Consider the following 21,930-nt stretch of genomic DNA (forward strand, 5'->3'; position numbering starts at 1 on the left):
TTTAGAAAAAAATAACTCAGTCAAAAGTCAGTAATTGTATCAGTGTTGAAGTAGATTTAAAGAGAGAACCAAGGTGACAAGATCATTCATTCAAAAATACTGATTTTTGGTGGTGTTGAGAGACCCTTACATGAAAAAAACCTAGTTTGAACCTTCAAGGAGTATTCCTTATACTGGAGAGATCCTCAAGCAGATAGTGCGATTGAAGGAAGAATGAACTAAATAATACAACTAAAATACATAATAGTACTTGCAAGTAAGGAAGAAGGAGGGATTAGTTTGGGCTCAGAGGTCAGGGGGAGAGTCAGGAGAGGCCTCAAGTTTAGAGCGTCATCGGAGGTGAGCCCTGAAAGATGATAGGCAAAGTAGGAAGCAATGTTCTCTGGGCCGAGAGAACAGATAAGCAAAGGCACTGAGATATGAAAGTGTTTTTATTTTTTTGCTTGGCAAAATGTATCTGTGACATTTAACAGAATTTGATTTTCTTTTCTTTTCAGGGATATGAACCCTTGTTTATTCACAAGATCAAACACAAACATATCCTGGCTAAGAACTATTTTTCTCAAATTCCAGTGCTGGCTTCATTTATACTTGATGATGGTGAAATAGATGAGATCAGAAAGAAATATCATTCAGAAACAGCTCCTAAGATTATAGTGTCCCAGAGGCCTAGTCCCTAGAAGATCCAGGAGTATTTGATGATCAGCATTTCTGTCCACTGCTAATAGAGGAATACAGAGGCTACCCAGTACGGAAATAGAATTTTATCTTTTTATTGATTTTAATTGTTTTTGTTTCTCATAGTATCATAAGTTGTATGAAGACAAAACATCCCTAGAAATGCTTTATTATTAGATGTTTAGTGAAAATCGAAATACAGTTTTGTTCCTGAAATTAATATTTTAAGATAAAGAGAACATTTTTATTTTTCATATTTTCACATTAAAATTTTTAAAAATTTCAAGCGCACTTATAAAACCAACAAACAAATGCTAGGGTTAACTTTCAACTCAAGTAATTTATTTTAGGTTAAATGTAGTTGTAGAATAGTCAATATATCTTAAAAATCTTTACAGGTAGGATAAAAGATGCTATGTTTTAATACAGCAATTTGAATCTTCACTTTTTATTTTCTACTTTTACCTTCGATCCATCCTAAAATCCCAGTAAAACAACTGGAATTATTTATAAACAAACAAACAAATGCATTCCATTCTTGAAAACAAGGTAAACAGTAGAACTATCTTTTTTCCCATGGGAGGAAGACTCCCTGTGGGGCAATGATGACATTCTGGAGGAAGGATAAACTTTGTTAAGTAAACTGTAACAGCTCCATCCCCAATAAGCCAAAGGAATAACCTTGACCACGTGCATGTCAGAGACCTACAGTGATGAACAGGGTGTGTGTATCAGTCTTAATAGGAAATTGATGGCACACTCAAAATAGGAAAGTTCAAGGAGGGTATATTTACAAAGGGACTTATAAAGTGTGGGCAGTATTTAGGAAAACTAAAGGAATAGTGCAGGAACTCAGGGCCAATATGAGATAAGCTGTCTTGACCCCTAGTCTTAAATGAACGTGCAGAGGGAGAGGTCTGAGAATGCTCAGTGTAAAGATGATAACTGAGAGGATCAGAAACCAATTGTTATGGGATAGTCAACCCTAGGTGGTCTCATAAACTGGAGAAATAAGTACTCTGATTTCACGCTTCTCCCTTCCTCCAGTCTTCTGCTTGTGTTTCCCATTTGTAGAACCCAGAAGGAAACCAGGAGAAATAGAATTCTGTTGGCATAATTCATGCAGTTTCAGGGCAAAGAGTGGAGTAGGTAATGGGGATAGTGGATCTGGATGGCTACATAGAAGATATCTTGCTAGAAAGAGAATTTAAAGTGAAGCTCTATAACTCAAATAGCAGTATTTCACACACACACACACACACACACACACACACACACACAACATAATTTGAGAGAGAGAGAGAAAGAGAATGGGGTGAGGGGAGAATTTTTCTCCTAATTCCAATCAGTAGTTAATGAGCTGTTCTCTTCAGTTTAGTGCTCAGGGAATTCAATCTAAATATTATTATTTGTTCTACATAAATATTTGCCAATATTTCAGCAACATATTTTCTAGGACATCTAAAAAAAATTTTTTTTTTATTTAGCAAAAGCATGGCGCATGGTGATTGTTTTTAAGGAAATAAACATCAAGGAGGGAAGTGCTATAAATGATGTTATTTTCAGGTTTCTGTGGACAATTCAGACATTCCGGGAAATTTCTAAATGGTAAAAATTATAGATGGGATTAGATTGGGGACCATTCTGATTGATAATAAACAGGTAATAATTTAACTCAGACAACAGTAGGTTTACAGTGGTGTAAATGACCAGATTTTCACAAGACAGTGTATGAGAATGTCCCATCTTAGAGAAGGAAGGGCTGGGGAGGCAAGCATCAAGGGAGAAATATTCAGATAGAGGCAAATAAGGGTCTTTGGGAATTCCACTATTTACCCTAGGGATGAAGCTACTGACTAGATAGCATTTGCTCCTAGTATGAAGATCTGTGGAATACAGCCGAGAGGGAGAGATCAGCTAGAGCGAGTGAATTCATATAGGGAAAGGGGCAGTACCTACAGGGCTGGCAGAATACCCACTAAGGGGGAAAAAACAGTTCAACAGCACACAGACTTTCCCCAATATTCTGCTAAACGCTTTTCAATTCTTCTGGAACTATAGTTTTCAATTTTAGACAGCTACCTGAAAATCCAAAGCAGAAGAGACTAGAAGAGGTATCTGGTTAGAGAGCCATCAGTGGGGGAAAAGTCAGGTTGCCACCCACTAAAATCCTAACTTTAGCATACTGGAAAGCAACAGCTCATTTAGCAGTTGGTTCTCCTGCCTTCATAGTATCTGCATTCCTCTAGTTTATGACCTGATGACGATACTTCCCTTGGCCCACTAACAAATGAAACTATAGAAGGCGTTTCCTTCTTTCTCCTTAATGAGGACTGTATTATATAGATGGCTAAATAATAAAATAGGACAAAATTTTATATCTGCAAATAAATAAAAACAAGCTGATGAAGAATAGTCGCTAGATAGATAGAGATAGAGATTCAAAAATCAGAAAGGGACCCTTCTGAGGAATGAGAATAAATATTCATTTATCAAATCTCTTGATTCATGTTAAGGATATTTGATAGCACTTTGCATCCTTTGGGCAAAATAATGATACTGGGAAAAATCACTATTACACAGGATAAACAATTGCTAAATTACCAAAAACAACACATAGATGGCAATGAACAGCAGATTTGATACTTTAAAGATGAATCTAAAATAGAGATTTGATGGATTAGCTCAAGATAGTTCTCTAGAATTTAGAGGGAAAGGACAAAGTAATTAAGTAGATGAGCAAAAATAATAAGTTTAATAATCTTGCTGTATCTACACTAGAGATAACATGAGCCTAGAATGGAATAGAAAAGGAGAAACAATTAGCAAAGAGAGATTTAAAGCCGATTTTCCTAAGCTAAAAAGACATATAACTTTAGGTGTGTAAAGAATCTGCCAAGTACTGGGAAAATTAATATAGAGACACAGAGACAGAAGCTCATGGTATTTCTGAATTTCAGGAATATTGGACAAATTCTATAAGCATTCAAGTTAGAGGGGAAAAGTTAGCCACAAGAAAATAAAATCAATAGCAACATCATAGATTTCTCGTCTCCAACACTAAATGCCAGCAGGGAGGAACATTTCTATTGAAGGATTTTGAATTTTGAGGGTAAAAAAAAGTAACCTAAGAATTTTGCTTTGGGGCAAATATTTGTGAAGACGGTAGAAAGACACTGTTAAGCAGAAAGCATATCACGAATCTCTGTGTACCCATTCTGTACTCCAGCCAACCTTAAAACTGGGAGTAAGGGATGGGCATGGTATCATAAATGAGAAATGGCAGTGAGCACTACAACCTCAAGATCCTTTCTAAATGATCATTTGCATGATTATGAAACAATGTAATGAACAAAAGTGATTCCTCAAATGAAAATCTATACTGCAAAAAAAAAAAAAATCAATCTACAAAAATAATACCCTGACTATTCCAATAAAATGTCTCCTACAGGAGTGTTCAGAGGTATGAAAGTGTTCCAGGTCTTTTTAATGGGAGAAGGGTCAATAGATAGCTAGGAAAGTAGATATTCAAATATTTAGTTTAAAATTTAAAAGGCAACTGCTAGCAGGATGAGGGTGGAATTATAAACATTTCTAGAGAGAAAAAGGGAACATCAGCATACTTAAGAACTATTGTGAAATAAGGGGTTTTGGTTTTGGTTTTCTAAGGTTAGCTGGAAGAAGTACATATAAGAAAAACCGGGTTAAAAATATCACAGTGCATAAGTTCAGATAGATTAAAGTTCTCTAGTATAGCTGTTATCATATTGTATTAAAAGAGTAAACTAAATGCTGTGTACCAGATATATACCCCTAGTGAAATGACATCATAAAGGTTAAAAGTAATGATGTTTAGTAAAATTGTAATAGTTGTATGTAAGCAGACAACAAAAAATGTTGGCAATATTAATTTCAAGGGTGAAACAGAAGAAAAATAGAGCAAAGGGAGTTGCTTTATTTGATAAATTATTATTCACAATGTAAATGATCAATCTCTGTTAGATACAAAAGTACATTTTAAAAAAGTCACTTGAAAAACCATTCTCCATAGGCTTCTTGCACTTCTGCATGTTTTTTGAGTAGAGATAGTAACTTTTCTTCAGACTTATTTTGAAGGATGTTTGTATAGCAAGCAGTCTTGGAAGATAGGGATAGTGTTTACTGTTCACTTATAAAAGATTCAGAATTTCTAAGCCCAGGATTTCTACCCTGCACAGGAACTCACTGTGTGTGCATGTGTCATCCGGACTTTGTATCTCCCTGGGGGAATTAGGGCAAAATGCTGATATTCTGGCTACTGCTATTTCTGTGAACAATAAATTGTGCTTCATCTCTGACCCTGGAGTCTCATGTCTTCCCCTGTCATCTATGAAATTCTGGCAGGCAAATTTGTTAGCTTGTAATTGGGTAGCGTCTCAGACCCTCTGCAGTTCTTGACCCAGATAACCTTAAAAATGAAAAAAAGAGAAGTGAGTCAAGAGGTAGAAAATGTTGTTTCTTTTCTCTTTCCAGGAGCACTGGGTGACTGATTGCAATTCTCCACCCTCTTGAAATGAGGTGGGATTATGTAACATGCTTTGCCCAAAGTGTAATGCAAGTAAAATTGTCTTGTGTCACAACTGAACATTGAAAGAACAAAGAATTCTAATTCTATAGATATTCTTCTTCTAAGGAATAGAAAAAGAGTGAATACTCCGCAACTCATGAGGCCAACACATCCTTGATATCAAAATTTGACAAGGCTAGTACAAGAAAGAAAGTGATAGGCCAATTTCACAATGAATATAGATGCAAAAATCCTAAACAAAATATTAGCAAATAAAGTTTAAAAACACATTAAAAGATAAAATAACATGGCTTTTGCTGGATATTCTTCATTTGCTTCTTCAGATGTCCCTTCCGCCCTTCTCCTTTCTGCTTTGTGCCCTGAGAGGCTGCTCTTTCTGCACTGCATCAGTGAGTATGTGATGTCCTCCAGTTGAATTTGGTCAATGGGAAGCATCAACAGGACATTTGAGGTCTGAAAGACAGACAGAGTTTGGGTATTTATTCCCCTGGCTTCTATCTTTTTGATCTGTTATTGTCAGTGACTCCATTTATGTGCCTAAGACCATATCTCTGGTTTTATGGTCAGCCCTTCTACTCTTTAGCTCTCTCTGAATTCTGAGATTCATTCCTTCCCTTTATTCCTTCAGATTATGGGTGAGTTGCTTTCTTTTGTAGCTAGCTCTAAGGTGCTTTAGTTTTTCATTTTGATTTCCTTAAACAGTGCCCTCTCCTTTATAAACAACCCTTTTCTAAGTACTTCTCAAATTAACCAGTTTGACTGTGCCTGCTGGACCCTGTCAAAAACAGTAATTGGTACTAGGAATGATCCCAGCAAACAGACTTTAAAATGGAATCTAGGCTTGGGCTGCTCACATATTTGAAGAACATATGGATAACCTCCTTGCCAGGGGGAAATAGGACACTGGCGATATGCAGCATGTGGTAGCATCATGATTACTCAAAATATCACAAGCAGTGGCATAGAATGGGGTGCATGTGGAGGATAAGCATAGCGAGATCAAATGGCTGAGCCAATTAGTCACTTTGATGACAAAGATTGTGCCATAGGATGGTATTTCTTACACCAGAAAGGGTTCATAAGGAAAAGGTTAAATTGAAAGCCTTGAAGGTCCAACACAAGGCCCAGAGAGAAATTTAGAAAGCCTTTATGACAACTCTACAGAAAATTACTTATCTCCTGTGTTTACATGGCAGATGTGGCTGAGGATTAAGTCTAGAGCCCAGTATAAGGCTTATAGAGTTGTACTGTCTATTAAGTGTGCACCCCAGCTAGATCTCATGCTAAGGTAAGGATAGTGGTGAGGAAGAACAAACAAGGTATGGTTTGGTACGAGTTAGCCTATATACTGAAAGAGTTGTAGGATTATGTCAGTTTTTATCAAGAGTCAGGGAAGCATGTATAAGAGTTTATTCTAAGACTATTAGACCAAAAAGGACAAAACAAAAGATTGTATCAAGCCAAATTCATGTGCTTGCCTAGAATTCAGGATTTAATGTGTTGGTTTGAGGCCCTGTGAATTGCTGGATGTGTAAACTAAAGCCTGGACTCAAAAGTGGCATATATGAATGAGCTCAAAATGCAAGAACTGCCCTGGAAAACATTACTCAGGAAAAGGGTTGTTAAGGTGGATCTATGTGTGACTTTCTCAGACACCTCTTAGAGGTGTCAGTACTCCACAAGAGGATCTTCACCAAGGCATTAAGAAATACTATCATGAGTGGATTACCAGAATCTTTGAAAAGCTCTGTGGTAGCTGTTCTCTATAGGCTGGAGATGACAGTGGACATACTAAACTGATTTGATGGGAACAATGTGATTCCCAATGCTAAAAGCCAACTAGTGAAGTTTAATCATCAGAGAAAAAGAGAGTTATAATAAAAAGCCCTAGGAGCTGAGTGATTTGACCTTGCAGTGATTTATAACAATGATTAAATGATAATCAGATCCATGGGAATGAAATGGACAGCTATATTCATTTCCTAGAGCTCCTATAATAAATTACAGCAAATTAGGTGGCTTAAAACAACAAGGATTTATTTTCTCACAGTTCTGGAGGCAGAAGTCTGAAATCAAGGTGTTGGCAGTGCCCCACTCCCTCTGGATGCTATGTGAGAGAATCTTTTCTTGCCTCTTCCAGCTTCTGGTGGCCCCAGGAATTTCTTGGCTTCTTTGACTGTATTATTCCAATCTCTTCCCTTATGGTCACACGTGGCCTCCTTCTTTTTATGTGTCTTGTCTTCTATTCTTTCTCTTATGAGGAACTTATCACTAGATGATTCACTAAGTGACTATATTACTTAAAAATGAGCATAATAAACTGTGTGTTATCAGATTCACCCAGTCATAAAGTCAAATGTACACAGCATCATTCCATTGTAAAGTGGAAATTGTGTATCCAAGAATGCCGTTGCAGGTTTGGAAGTTACAAGTAAAGCACATGAAGGAGATACTTCAGACTCCCATAGCATATGCTCCTACTGCTTTCCCACCTACCCCTCAACAAACAACTATGACTCATGGAGAGTCCCCTGTGGTCACTTAAATAAAATAAAAGAACTGGTTTACAGAGGATCTGTACACCATAGTGTCAAAGATGGTCTGGTTTAGGGAAAGGTCTGCACATATTCTTCCACTGTATTACAGCTCCACTTTGGAAGGCCATGGAAGACATGGACAAACAGTTCTCCACAAGGGAAGAATTTCAAGTGGTGCCATCTTGTTATCCACTTTTTGTGCAGTGGGACATAGCTGGTGGTATAGATCCACAGAGATCCATGGGCAGTGCCTAAAAGGTTAATCAACTGGAAAGAGACTTAGAATAATATTTAAACATTGGTGATAAGGAGTTTGGGGGAGATGTGTGTGGGTAAGTCTGTCCTATGTAAGAGCCCTCCAGATGGCATCCACTGCAAAGCATGCTGTCAATAATCAAGTGTTCAAGGTTATCCTCCTGTGTATCTCAATAAGCTTCTTTTACTAGATTTCTGGTGTTTGCTCAATGGGTTCATTTACAAACCAACCTTGACGGTATGGATGGAACTCATATATGGGTTTAGCAACAGGGATTTTGCTTCACCAAGGCTCATTTAGCTAGTGTCACAGCTGGGTGTCTAATTTACCAACAGCAGAGGACAATAATAAGCTACAAGCTGATATAGTCCCCAGGGAAAGCAGGTGATGATCTGATGGATAGTTGAATATATTGGATTATTATTTTTTTTTATCAGAGAGAGGGCATTCTCACGAATATGGATGTTTAGTATGCATATGGATTTGTCTTCCTTGCTTACAGTATTTCTGTCATGGACCTAGAGGAAGCATTACTTATCCCTATGATGTCATGTCTTACATTACCTTCAACCAAGGACTCATTTCACAGAGTAGGAAGTGAGACAATGGGTTCATGTTCACAGAGTTCACTGGTCTTACCATGTCTTTACTACCTAGAAATATCTGGCTTGATAAAATTCTAGAGTGGCCTACTGAAAGGTCAGTTATGGCATCATCTGAGTGATAGTACCCTGGAGTATTGGAGTGCTATCTTACAGGATGCAGTATATGGCTTAAATCATTGGTCAGTATGTGCTGTCTCCTTCACGGCCAGAATGCACGGGCTAGGGAAAAATGGGCACAGTTGACTAGTGGGTGTTGCTGTCTCTCCTATCCTAAAAGTACACAGACCTGGAACAAAAGGAAGAAGCTAAGTGTGGCCCATTTCACTATTATGCCACATAATCTATATAAAATTATCACTTTCCATCCCTTCAGCCTTGCACTCAATGCATTTGTAGTCTTAATGCACAAGGAAGAAACTCTCCCAGGGAACACAGTGATATTCCCACTGAACTGGAATTTGAGACGCACTACACAATTCTTTAGAGAGCACAAATGGTCAAATAAGTGTGTCTAAGTGAACAGGTCATAATTTCTATCTTTTACAGGTTGAGAGTTACTAATACCTAGTTCAGAAAGAACATTTTCATATTTGTTTTTGGTTTTAAGATTATTTTATCCTTATCAGATCTCACAAAAGTCCCTGGCAACACCAAATGATATTCCAGATAGTGCCCTATTAGAGGTAATACACCATGTTGCTTTATGGCAATAATGTATCATTCCATAATGGGCATTATAAAACATCATTTTGCACTCTCAAAACTATCACACATAAAATTTTGTAGAACAGTAATATATATTTAGAGGTAAGACTTTCAGAGGGAGAACTGAAAAAGTTTAGTCAAAAGAATAATATACTGGATGCTCTTTGCTTGAGAAGAATGTATATTCTATTGGATGATGTAGTCTACAGATGTCCATTATATGCAACTAATTGGTGGTAGTGTTGAGTTCAACTATGTCCTTACTGATTTTCTGGCTGCTGGATTTGTACATTTTTGACAGAAGGATATTGAAGTCCCCGGCTATAACAGCATAATCCTAATCCTCCCTTCCATCCCTTGTATCATTGCTGTCATTCATTTCACTTATATATATAAGCATATAGATGAGATATACAAACACACAATCAAATGCTTTGTTGCTATTATTTTGAATAAAATGTTTTCTGATCAATTAGGAATACTGTTTCAGTAGGTTGTGATTCTCTATTTGCCTGTCATTCTCACCAATATTGGGGGCAGGGGTTTGTCCTGTGACCTTACTTCTGTTATGGATCTAAGAAGAGTTGTTGACTTTTCAGTTAGCTCAGCTTTTTGTTAGGACAGAGTGGGGACTTCTAAGCTTTTTACATGCTGTACCAGAAGCCCCCTGGATGCTCGTGGCTTGGAAAGAATCCTAATAATCCTTTTACAAACTTAAATTTAATGCACTGCAGATTTTTAAAAACATTTCTTATATTACACATCTAATACACATAAAATAGATAAAAGTCAATTTAAAAAACATATACCTATACTCAGTTTTCAGTCCCCATAAATATTATGCATTTATGTAATCAGGAAAGGAAAATACATACTAAACTGAACCTCTCAACTATGAACAGTTAGTGACAGTGACAGTGTCTACTTTTCATACATTTTATGGACAGCTCTTGCAAGATGTTTGTGAAATCTAGACTGAATTTGAACTTCTTTCCCACCTACAATGTAGAATTAAATTACAGTCTCAACAAATACATGTTAAAAGTGATCTCAGATTCTAGAGAGCTGATATATTTGTATCATGTCAAAACTGAAATTCAGAGCTTACCAAAAACTGAACTGAGTAATGTTTAATCATTGTGGATTCAAGTGACCTGTGTGAAGAAGAATATAGGGGATGCAAAAGCAAATTGATACTGAAAAGAGTATAAAAGTTTTGCACAAGTCAGAAGTCTATATCTTTCTGACTCCAATAAGCTAATAAAGTAGAATTTAGTATTTCATGCTAGTATTGGATCTGTGAATTGAATTAGGTGCAAGAACAGGTAATGAAAGAAAGAGTCTGGATATTTTTTCTGAATAGCTCTCCAAATTTTTATCTACACAATATGCATTTTCACATGCTGGATATTTACCTTGGTTGGTTTTTTTCCTACCTTCTCTCCCATGTCTCTACTTATTCTAATCTTATTTTATTTTTTAAGGCCAGCCCAACTACTTCATTCACTCATTTACTCATATATTCAGCACGTATTTCTCAAGTTTAATATGGACTAGTTATTATGCGTTGGGGCCACAGTGTTAAGTAAAATACTATCCATGCCCTAGAGAAACCCAGGTAAATAGACAAAAATTGCAATCTTTCTGTGCTTCCTCATTTATAAAGTCAAGCTGGCAATACTTCAGCTGCAGGATTGTTAAAAATTAGACTGTATATGTAAAATATAGGGGGCCAGGAAATATTAAATGTTTGTTAAATGAAGGATTAGAGTTTGCTTCCTTTAAGTGTTTTTAAGACAGCATAATTTTCTTTCTTTTATGATTTCATATGCAATATGTTGTTGGGGGACACTCAAAATTAGGTATATCCTCTAATGACTGGTCATTTTTTTTTGTGGCCTACATGCTTGTGAACTATAAAATAGTGACATGGCCCTGTGGGGGTTTGCCCAACAGCCGTGGATGCTAATTTGACCCACGAGTCATATCTTATCTTTATTGTTTCCTTTTATTCAAAAGAGACAGAACTCTGCTTTCTAGAGGTGAATATTCCAGGTGTATAAAGTGTGAACAACTACTGTGATACTTTGTACCTATGAGCTTCACAAGTGTTCAAGAGGTTATGAACTTCCGGTGGCACTTCCTCAGAAAAACCCATCTTCACTACAGCTTTATCTGCAAATTGTTTGCCTGGTTCTCTCCTCCACTCAGCTTGGCTCCTGATTAATTCTTGTGTTTGGCAGCTTCCAGTGGTCTTCCTAACCTGCATTTATCTTCCCCGAATTAGAAGCAGCTAGGCAATTTTAAGAAGACAACAAGTCATTAATTCTCTCCTTTCTAATTTTTGTAAAACCAGTAATTCTCTCAAACTTTACGAGACTGCTTTGCCTTTGAAACAAAGAAGTGTATATGGTCTTTAACTTTTTAGGCATTATAATTTACAAATATCCTCTTAATGTAAAAGTTTTAAAAATACCAGTCATTAGAATAAAAAATATGACTTACTGCGATAGCTCTATTTTCCTTAGCTGTTTTTATGTTGATATGAATAAAACCAACTGGAGTTGGTCTTGCACTGTAAGAAAGTATTTAATTTGTATCATGCACGGCAAGTAGCCAGAAAAGTCTCTTGATTTTGAAAAAAATTTTTAAGTTGCTTTTGAATAAAGAATAAAGAATTCTTACCTGCTAAACAAAAACCCCAGCTGTTTTATAGTAACAGTATATTTTTGTAATTGTTTTCTTTGGAGAAAATTCCAGAGATATCAACTATTTTTAGAACGAATTCAATGTCTGCTGTTTTTTTCCAGCCTTTAAATTACATTATTATTTGACTGAACTCATCTTGATCTGCCTTTAAAATAACTTTTAAATAACTGTTAGGGAAAAACTTACTATGTAAGCTAAAATGTCACAATATTGGTGAGGCTTCCTCCAGGTATGCAAGTGTGGAAAAAGAAAGCAGCCTTGGATATTTGATAAATCATAATAGTACTTTGTTTTAAAAGCATCAATATGCTAATAAAAATGCTATGATAAGAAATAGCAAAAGTAATTATGTTATTCTTTTAATAAAAGCCATATTACGCAAGACATAAATTTGACAGCCTATGACTCATCAAAACGATCCTAAGTCCCTGGGTATACCTACAGTTGCAGCTCTTATCTACAGTGGGTGAAGTGCACGTAAGGGATTTATTTTTATTGCATCGTTTGACTGTTGAGGTAAAATTTTAAACAGTGAAATACATAGATCCTTTATGTATAATTTAGCGGATTTTGAAAAAATGAATACCTGTGTAACTAATATGTTATAGAACATTTATAGTACCTCAGAAAGTAGTTCTGTGGTCCCATACGGTCAATTCTTACCCACCATAGACAATTACCATTCTGACTTCGGTCATCAAAGATTAGCATTGCTAGTTCTTGAGTTTTATAAGGAATTCTTTTGTGCCCTATAATATTTTCGAGATTCACTGATGTTGAATGCATGAGCAATTTGTTCATATTTATTGTTGAATGATATTTTATTTGGACTATTGCCAGGTTTGGGGGGCTAGTATAAATAAGCCGCTAAGAACTTTCTTTTACCTCGCCTTTTTCTGGATATATACTTTCATTTCTATCGAGCAAATATCTAGAATTGAACTTGTTGGGTTGAAGTGATAAACAGTTTTTTCTATAATTGGTTTTGTTATTTTGCATTCCCACCAACAATGTATAAGAGCTGTATTTGCTCTGACTCCTCACTAGCGTTTAGTTGTATAGGTCTTTTCCGCATCTTATTGGATGTGAATTGGCATCTTATCATAGTTTTAATTTACATTTTTCTGTTGACTAATGAAGAACAACTTTTCATGTTCTTATTGTATCATTCTTATACATTCTGTTTGAATGTGTTTCTTCAAGTGTTTTACCCATTTTTTGATTGGGTAATTTTTCTTACTATTTAGTTGTGTTCTTTATACACTCTAGATACAAGTCCTTTGTCAGATGCATGTGTGGTGGATATTTTCTTCCAGTCTGTGGCTCTCGTTTAATTGTGTTAGTTATGTCCTTTCATGAATAACAGTTTTTACTATGAAATTATGAAAGTCCAATTAGTTATTTCTTTGGTGGTCAATGCTTTTGTGTCCTAAGAAAAGTTTGCCTTTCCTAACGTTTAGCGGGTATTGTTTCTTTCTACTTGCTTTGTAGTTTTAGCTTTACATTTAGGTCCTTGATTTATTTGGAGTTCTATATATTAAGTGAGTTTGGGATTGATTAAAGTTTTTTTTAATATGAATATCTAGTTGTAATATGAATATCACCATTTGTTGAAAGGAATTTCCCATCTCCATTCTTTTATTGGTACTATAATTGATTTTCTGTATTCCTTGCTGTCTACTTCATTGAGAGCTGCTCTTTTATTAATTTATTGTTTCTATTTATTTTGGGTTAATATTTTTTTTAAAGATTTTATTTATTTGACACAGAGAGAGAGGGAGGGAGAGAGAGAGAGCACAAGCAGGGGGCTCAGGAGAGGGAGAAGCAGGCTCCCCACTGAGCAGGGAGCCCGATATGGGGCTTGATCCCAGGACCCTGGGATCATGACCTGAGCTGAAGGGAGACACTTAAACAACTGAGCCACCCAGGTGCCCCAAGTGTCTTGTTTTTTCATAATCCATAATCTCTTGTTACCTATCCCTTCATTGGGGAGTGCATTGGTTACTGGGAAGAGATTGGCCATAGGCGCTGGGCTAGTGCTCAAGTACATTTTCCCATTTATCACTCTAAAAAATAGAAGTAACCAATACATGAGTGAATATAGATTCCAAAATGCTTTCACTAATGAAATGCTGGCGCCTTCACTTCTTAACCCCTTCCACAATCTACAAGTCCTTCCTCCCTGCTGAATATTCCTGTCATTTAACCAACTTCTCTCATGTCACAGACCAGACCTGTGTCCTCTGTTCCACTGTAAATGAGGATGGAAAAACATTTTTACCATTTTTGGTATAATAACCTCTTATTTGATACTTAGAAATTGCACGGTTAACTTTTTCACCTGATGTTTATTACTTATTTCCACAGATACTAGCATAAATTTTGAAATTTCTTTACAAAGGGACACACCACCCCACTCCCTTTAACTCCAGCTTTACTATATGTATGGGAAGCACCACACAGTTTTCCCCAAGGCCATTCTTGATTTCAGGTGATAAAACATAGGCTACTTGCTGTAGGTATGTGGACTCATGCCTGTTACTTCTTCTTGAGTCCAGATTTGCAATTCGTTCATCTGTAAATTTCCCTCTTTTGAAGCTAAATGTTCAGAAAAGATATCTAAACTGATGTGACGCAGTTTTTTTTTTCAGCACAAGTGATTTCTCAAAGCTCTATGTCACTATTCTTCATTCCAGCTATTAAAATTCATAGCAGCAAACTCTGTGAACACTGGATCTGTGTGGGTTGGAGGTAAATTTAGGCCTTAGTAGAGGATGTCACTCACCAGGCAAGATAATTTAAAGATGGTCTCTTTGCATTTGAATTTTAAAGCACTACAGCAGGAAGAAAGAAATATTGCCAGTGTAAATTTATGTATGGATATGGCTTCTGAAAAGTATCTTTAGAATCAACATATGGATCCCAGAGATCCTATAATAAGCTTGGATAACGAAAGATCACTTATTTTTATCTCAATTTATTTTTAAAGATGATTTTATACATTTTAATATCCGCAGGAGCCAAAACTGTATTTCCACAGGAGAAAGACATGTATGGTAATCCAAAAGCTTGAAGCCAAGTATCTGCCCCCAAACTTAAAGTTATACGACGATCTCCCAGTTGACCATCTGGGAAAACAGTATTAAAAAGATAAATTGCAAACAGTGGCAATGGTCTGCAAAAGTAATCTTTTTATTGTAGCTGTATCCTGTCTCCCACATAGGATGGCAGTAACATTACAAAGGTAATTTTGGCACCTAGAGGCATAATGTCCAGTTAAATTTAAATGTTTATTTGCTATATTTTTATTTGCTAAATCTAGCAACTCTATTATTGGTGTAGTTCTTTGGTCTTATGTGTCTCATTTCATTTGGCAACAGGCAGAGAATTAGAGACTTTCACTAGAACCAGAAAAATTATTCATTATTTTTAATAAACTTTCTTCATTCTCTGCCCCAGGCCTTTCATTCTCAAGCACAGCAAAACCAAACCAAACAGAACATGGCGAAATTAATTAATGGTATTTTAATTTCACTTTTTTCTGTGCTTATCTATATAAATAAGGCACATTATTATAATGATTTTAGCAAGACAAGCTGTTCAACCAATTTACGAAGCCCTACTAGGGCAGCAGAAGGTATCCTGCCTCCCAATCTAGATTCTCTGACGTTCTCTGTTAAATGTCTTATGTTTTTAAATAAATTTAGAAAATCTATGGACTAGTGCTCCTTGTCAACTAAGCCAGGGAAGCCAACTCTTTAGGTCAAGGAGGTGCTTCAAGGTCCTGTTTCCTATTTACGTGGAATTTACATCTTGTTCTTGGCAAGAAACCAGAAGAAACAAGCCTGGACTAAGGTTGGGGAGACAGAGGGAGGGAATGAGAGGGTGTTGGGCGACGGCTGGAGAAGAGCTGAAGCAAGTGTGTCATTTGGGAGACGTTCTTTGGGAAGGACAAAGGCACAGCACTCTCTATCCCCCTCAAAACACACCAGGGAGCAACAGCTATTTGAGTGGAGCTGTTGCTTGGGCTTGCCAGGCTGACTTGGGTTCCAAGTTTTTTTGTCTTTCTGATGTTAATTTTACTTGCCTTGTCATCGTTCTAATTTTTATCCTACCTTCCCCCCCCCCCCCCCCGTCCTGCCCTCCCCGCCTTTGGAACTGATCACTTGTTCACTACATGTATCTCCAGGAGATTTCTCTGTGATTATTGTGGGAGACAGTGATTGGGAAGGGAGGATGGGCATAGGATTTCACAAGGTAGCCGTTCAACCAGCGTTCTGTGATATTTTTATCTCTAGCGTAATTTATCCTGGCTACAGTATTTGGAAACAAATATCTTCGATTTTATTTTTAAGGCTTAAGTGTGAAGTGTGATGATGTAGTTTCTTTCTTGCAAGTCTCATAAATATACCAAAAGCATTTCCTATTGGATTTAAAAGCCAAAATGAAGTGCCAAAGGGCCAATGGTAGGCAAAATTCAGACCCTGGAAAAAGTGATTGGGGCTCTCATTCACCCTCCCACGTATTCACTCATTTGGCTCGTCCTTCTCTGACCTCAAATACCAGGGCCTGATTCTCTCATATTGCATTCTGTTTTCCCGCTAGGGTACTCTATCCAGCTCTTCACCTTTTTCTCCTACTTGTCAATTCAGTTGTTCATTCATTATTTATTAGTTCATTTTGCAAATAATTATTATCGACCATGCACTTGGCTGTTCTAGGTGCTGAAGTGCGTCAGTGAATAAAGCAATGTTCTTGTCCCCAAGTGCATGTGGGGGTGGGGGGCAAATAATGTATAATAAGTAATATAATGTGTAAGTGTATAAATAAATAAATAAATAAATATTGAAGTATAAAAGTATAAGTATAAAATGTCAGCTAGACATAAATACCATTAAGAAAAGTCAATCGAAGTAAGAAGAGAGAAGTTCTATTAGTTATGGTGGTCATGAAGGACCTCTTTGATGAGATGATATTTAAGCAACAACCTAACTGAAGTGAAGGAGTAAGGCAGGCAGATAACCGGTGTAGAGAGTTCTGGATGGCCGGAAGAGCAAGAAAGCCAGTGTGGGAGAAGGTGAGATCCAGGTGGTAGCCTGGGGCCAGATCATGCAGGGCCTTATAAGGACTTTGAGATTCCTTTTGGAGTGAAGGGACAATATCGTAGGGTTTTAGATGCAGAAAAATTACAAGGTAAAATTGATATTGTGAAACACTTCAGTAGCATTTCCCAAACATACCAGTTGTTTTCATGCGTCTGTGGCTTTGCATATGCTATTTTGTCTGCCCTCAAATGCTCTCTCTCAACCCAACTGTCTGCCCCCATTGTGTTTTATACAGACAGCTGTCATGCCACATTCATTCTAGTATGCTCTAATTCTTTATTAGGAGACTATCTCTTTCAGTTGTGAAGCTGCAGATGATGTCCTCATGCATTATCCACCAAAGTTAGAACAATGCATGTAGCCGCTATCAAAGTGTTGAGTGGATACATAAATGATGTTGAGTGGATAAATAAATAATAAATGCTTCAAATTCTTATTTCACTAAGAAGTAAAGTTCCACATTAGAAAATCCCTTTAACTCTGAAGATTCCTTTAACGATATACAGTATGAACTTGGCTTTTATGTATTTTTCTTTTTATTTATTTATTTATTTATTTATTTATTTATTTATTTATTTATTTTATTATATTATGTTAGTCACCATACAGTACATCCCTGGTTTTTGATGTAAAGTTCGATGATTCATTAGTTGCATATAACACCCAGTGCACCATGCAATATGTGCCCTTTTATGTATTTTTCTAAACAGACTTTAAAAGCTAACTAGAGTCAGTAGGCTGTTTTACTATGTATTGTTCTCTAAATTTTTTTTTCTTGAAACTGTATATACTTGTATCAACCCAGTGCTATTAAGAGCCTGCTTAAATGGTATCATTCCTACCTGTTTTTTCTTGTTAAAATCTGTAAGTGTGCCCAACACTGTTGGCTAGTACTGGACTGCAACCGCTCTCTTTCCTGGGCTCTGCTGCTTCCAGAAAGACCAAAAGTGGTTCCTAGAACTCCTTGAGGGTTAGGTTTCAGATAGGCGCTGCCAATGGGGAGGTACTAAAGCAAAATGAGAAGGAGGCAGGAAGAGAGACACTGTTCTGCTTTTGACTCTGGTAGTGGGAGATAACTTCAGCTTCCTCAATGGTGGCCTTGGACCCAGCAGCCTCAGAAACAGCTGCTCCATAGAGCTGGTATAGCATAGAGTTAGTTTTATTTTTAGCCCAGGTAAAGGTAGCGGGGTAGCCACTTCTCAGCGCAGTGCCTGAATCTCCAGCAGGGTCAGTGATGAGTCTAGGTTCCTGGCTCCGGCTCCGCAGTGGTGGTAGCTTGAATTCATTTGCCAAACATAGGGGCACTTTCAAAAAAAGTTGTGGAGCCAAGATTTCTGAATTCAATCAAGGTTTTCAGATTTAAAAAATTGGTATGTCCAATTTCCTTTGCATCATTACTGGAAGACGTGCACTATGAATTTTGTAAATGAGAGTCACCATCTGATTTGATAGAAAAAGTGATCATCATTGTAACTTTTCTTCACATCTTTAACTAGCTGTAATTTATGAGACATTTGGGAGAAGTAGAGAATCTCAGACTGGGATTAGAGCACCGCTAGACAGAAATGGAGGGATGGATAGAAAAAACAGCATGAGAAAAGAGTCAAAAAGAGTTGATATACATGGTGTGGAGAGACCAATGGGAATAGCCTAAAGATCTGAACCAGAGAGCCTAGGTTTATTAAAGGGGGTGGGATTTAGAGAGTTGTAAGGGTATAGAAAGGAGGACTAGGGCTAAGTGCCTTCAATACCTTGCTATTCTACAAGTTTCTAATGAATTTTGTATAATGGAACACTCTGGTATTGGATGGGTTAGTCATAGTTTTCTGTGCTTTACTCAAGCTCACCCTTCTTTGCTGCTCGGGAGGCTGCTGCACAGTTTCAGGGAGGCTTTCCACCTGCTAAAGCTCCAAGCAAGGACAATAGATTTTATGAAATTCAGAAAGGTATAATAAGGAGGATTACTTTAAAAGACTAGAAAAGTCTGCTGAAACACTGAGAGATTTCTCCTCGTGTATGAGCTGTCTGGAACCTCTAATTTCAAGGGTTAGTAATTCTAATGTTAACAAATGACAGTTCTAAGTAGAGAGACAACAGCAGACTTGTACTAGTGGAAAATTTGGTTTCAAATGAAGGCATTGCTAGTAATGACAAGGTGAGCACTGAAACATTTAAACATGAATCTTTTTGATCTTGATGTGGAAAGCTATTCAAAATCCCAACAAATGAACTAGTGGTTGCTTGCGGTATCTTTTTGTCGACATGGAAGTATCTAGATCTGCATTCTATCTAGATCTAATTACTGCGGACTCTGTGAGAAAAGGTGGCTTATCTTTTTTCACTTCCTTGGGTCTCATCTCGTTCTTTTTTGGGTCTTATTTGGCTAGGATCATGGCAGGATTCTATTTGAATTTCTTTTTCTCTTGAAAGCTTCTTTGGCGCACTCAGGTCAATCTCTGTCTCTAATTCACTTTTGAATTATGAAGCTTTGTTTAAGTCATGAGAAAGACAGTTATCATATGTGGAACATCAGGAATAACGCAGAGGACCACGGGGAAGGGAGGGAAAACTGAATGGGAAGAAATCACAGAGGGAAACAAACCGTGAGAGACTATGGACTCCGGGAAACAAATTGAAGGTTACAGAAGGGTGGGGGGACGGGGTAACTGGGTGATGGGTATTAAGGAGGGCATGTGTTGTGCTGAACACTGGGTGTTATACACAACTAATGAATCGTTGAACACTACATCAAAAACTAATGATGTACTATATGTTGGCTAACTGAACATAAAAAAAAAGTGATTATTACAACCTATGATGTATTCTGAGTGGCAGTAGAATTTTTTTTTTAAGATTTGATTTATTTATTTGACAGGGAGAGAGAGAGCACAAGCAGAGGGAGCTGCAGTTAGAGGGAGAAACAGGCTCCCTGCTGAGCAAGGAGCCTGATGCTGGACTTGATCCCAAGACTCTGGGATCATGACCTGAGAAGGCAGCCGCTTAACCAACTAGCCACCCAGGCACTCCTGAGTGGCAGTAGAATTTATAAAATATTAGTAATTAGGAATGATTTTCTCAGGCAAGGAAGGGAAAGTAAAAAGTTTGTTTTATAATAATAAGAGCTTAACTAGAAAAATTTTTAACAATGTAGTTGTAGTTCTCTTCCACATGTACTGGTATTTAGATCTAAATATTTAAAGAGAACTACTTTGGGAATTTCACTAATTAGTAGTCAACAGTGAATTGCAATTAGATTTATTCCCATCCTTTTTGTGACTACTGCATGCTAGCCATATGTTTTGTATATAAGTCATGGCTTCTAATGTGCTTGAAAATGTTTGTTCTCTTTAGTAGGTAAAGTGCTAATTTATTACACCGCTAATATACACATTTCCAGTATCCTACAACCAGATTTTGGAAAGGCATCCTACATATCTAGCCATCATCAAGTAAGCACAATGAGTTGTAAGATATAGTTTTCATCATTCTCTTCACCTCCTTTATTTTTTGAGGGTTCGTTGTTTAATTTTGTTAATTAGTAATACTTTATGTACAATTTATCATCAAACCATCACAAGTATTTCTGTAGGTGGTGAATTTTTAACATTTTGTAGTGGTTCATCTGGACCAATTTACTTATCAAAGTAGCTGTCAGTGAATCTGGTGTGTGTGTGTTGTAGGAGTGTGTATACATATATATTGGTACATACGTATATACACATACATAGATATATATGTGTGTATATAAATATCCACATTACACAGAATATATATTTTTTTATATATATCCACATTAGAAGTGCTATTCATATTTAGAGATTGATCAATTTATTGTTTATCCTGGTGTATGGTGTGAAGAATTTATTCAATTTTATCTTTTTACCATTTGCTGTTTTGTTGTCTCACACTTACAAAAAGTTCTTTCTCTCTCTGATTTCAGATGATGCCTTTATTATATATTGAGGTTTCATATTCCTTTTGGTTTATATCCTGATATACTAAATTATTTCATTAGTCTGCCTATTTGTGCATCAATGCTACAGTATTTTATTTAGAGAAACTTTATAACATGTTTTAAAATTTGGTCTGGTTATATCTCCCACATTGTTTTTCTTTCACAAGGCTTTCCTGGCTTTTCTTTTTACTCATTTTGACAAATAGGCTAACTAATCAATTTGTAACTTAAGAACAATATGATGGTATTTTATTAGAATTGTTTTAAATTTATAAATTTCCCTCAGGAAAATTGACATCTTTATGATGTTGAATATTCTAGGCTAAGAACTCATCAGTGTCTTCCCATTCATTCAAGTTTACTTTTGTGTTTTTTCAAGAAAGCTTTGTAGTTTTACTCATATGAGTCTTGCACTTCTCTTTTTAAGTTGATGTTTAGATATGTTATTTTTGCAGAGTAAATATAGTCGGCTCTTCCATTATTTCTTCTAACTGAATTTTGTTTGTATGCCTAAAGTCTATGGATTTCTGTATTTTAGTTTCCCCTCACTCTCAGCCATTGAGGAAACATTTTATTTTAAGTTCCCCTTGAAATTTTGCCTCAAGTAGGCAGATTTTCTTCTATCTATAGTTTGATGGTAAGTGTGGGTCTTTGTAGGGATCTCAGGTTTATTTCCCTTTCTTCTCACTCTTTAGAAACCTAAGGCCAGCATCACTGGCTGCCCTACAGACTGCCATTTAATCTCTTAAACCCTAAGATCTCAGATCTTTAGTTCCCATTTGGCTGAATTTAATCTTGGGAATTTTAAGTGGC

General features: G+C 36.6%; 1 protein-coding gene across 2 annotated transcripts in view; it reads left to right on the forward strand.

Annotated features, from left to right (window-relative positions):
• Positions 1–21,930, forward strand: part of IQUB (IQ motif and ubiquitin domain containing) — a 192,587-nt gene that overhangs the window by 49,191 nt on the left and 121,466 nt on the right. The window contains exon 13 of one of the 2 annotated variants that reach the window (XM_045792740.2): positions 498–7,624. The exons of the other annotated variant lie outside the window; for it this stretch is intronic. Coding sequence (XP_045648696.1) covers positions 498–680 — 183 coding nt within the window. The 3' untranslated portion in view covers positions 681–7,624. Of the gene's footprint in view, positions 1–497; positions 7,625–21,930 lie in introns of those variants that run through there. 2 annotated transcript variants of the gene reach the window in all.

The sequence above is a fragment of the Ursus americanus genome, chromosome 3 (genome assembly GCF_024610735.1).
Source record: "Ursus americanus isolate L20-20 chromosome 3, mUrsAme1.1.p, whole genome shotgun sequence".
Taxonomy (NCBI): domain Eukaryota; kingdom Metazoa; phylum Chordata; class Mammalia; order Carnivora; family Ursidae; genus Ursus; species Ursus americanus.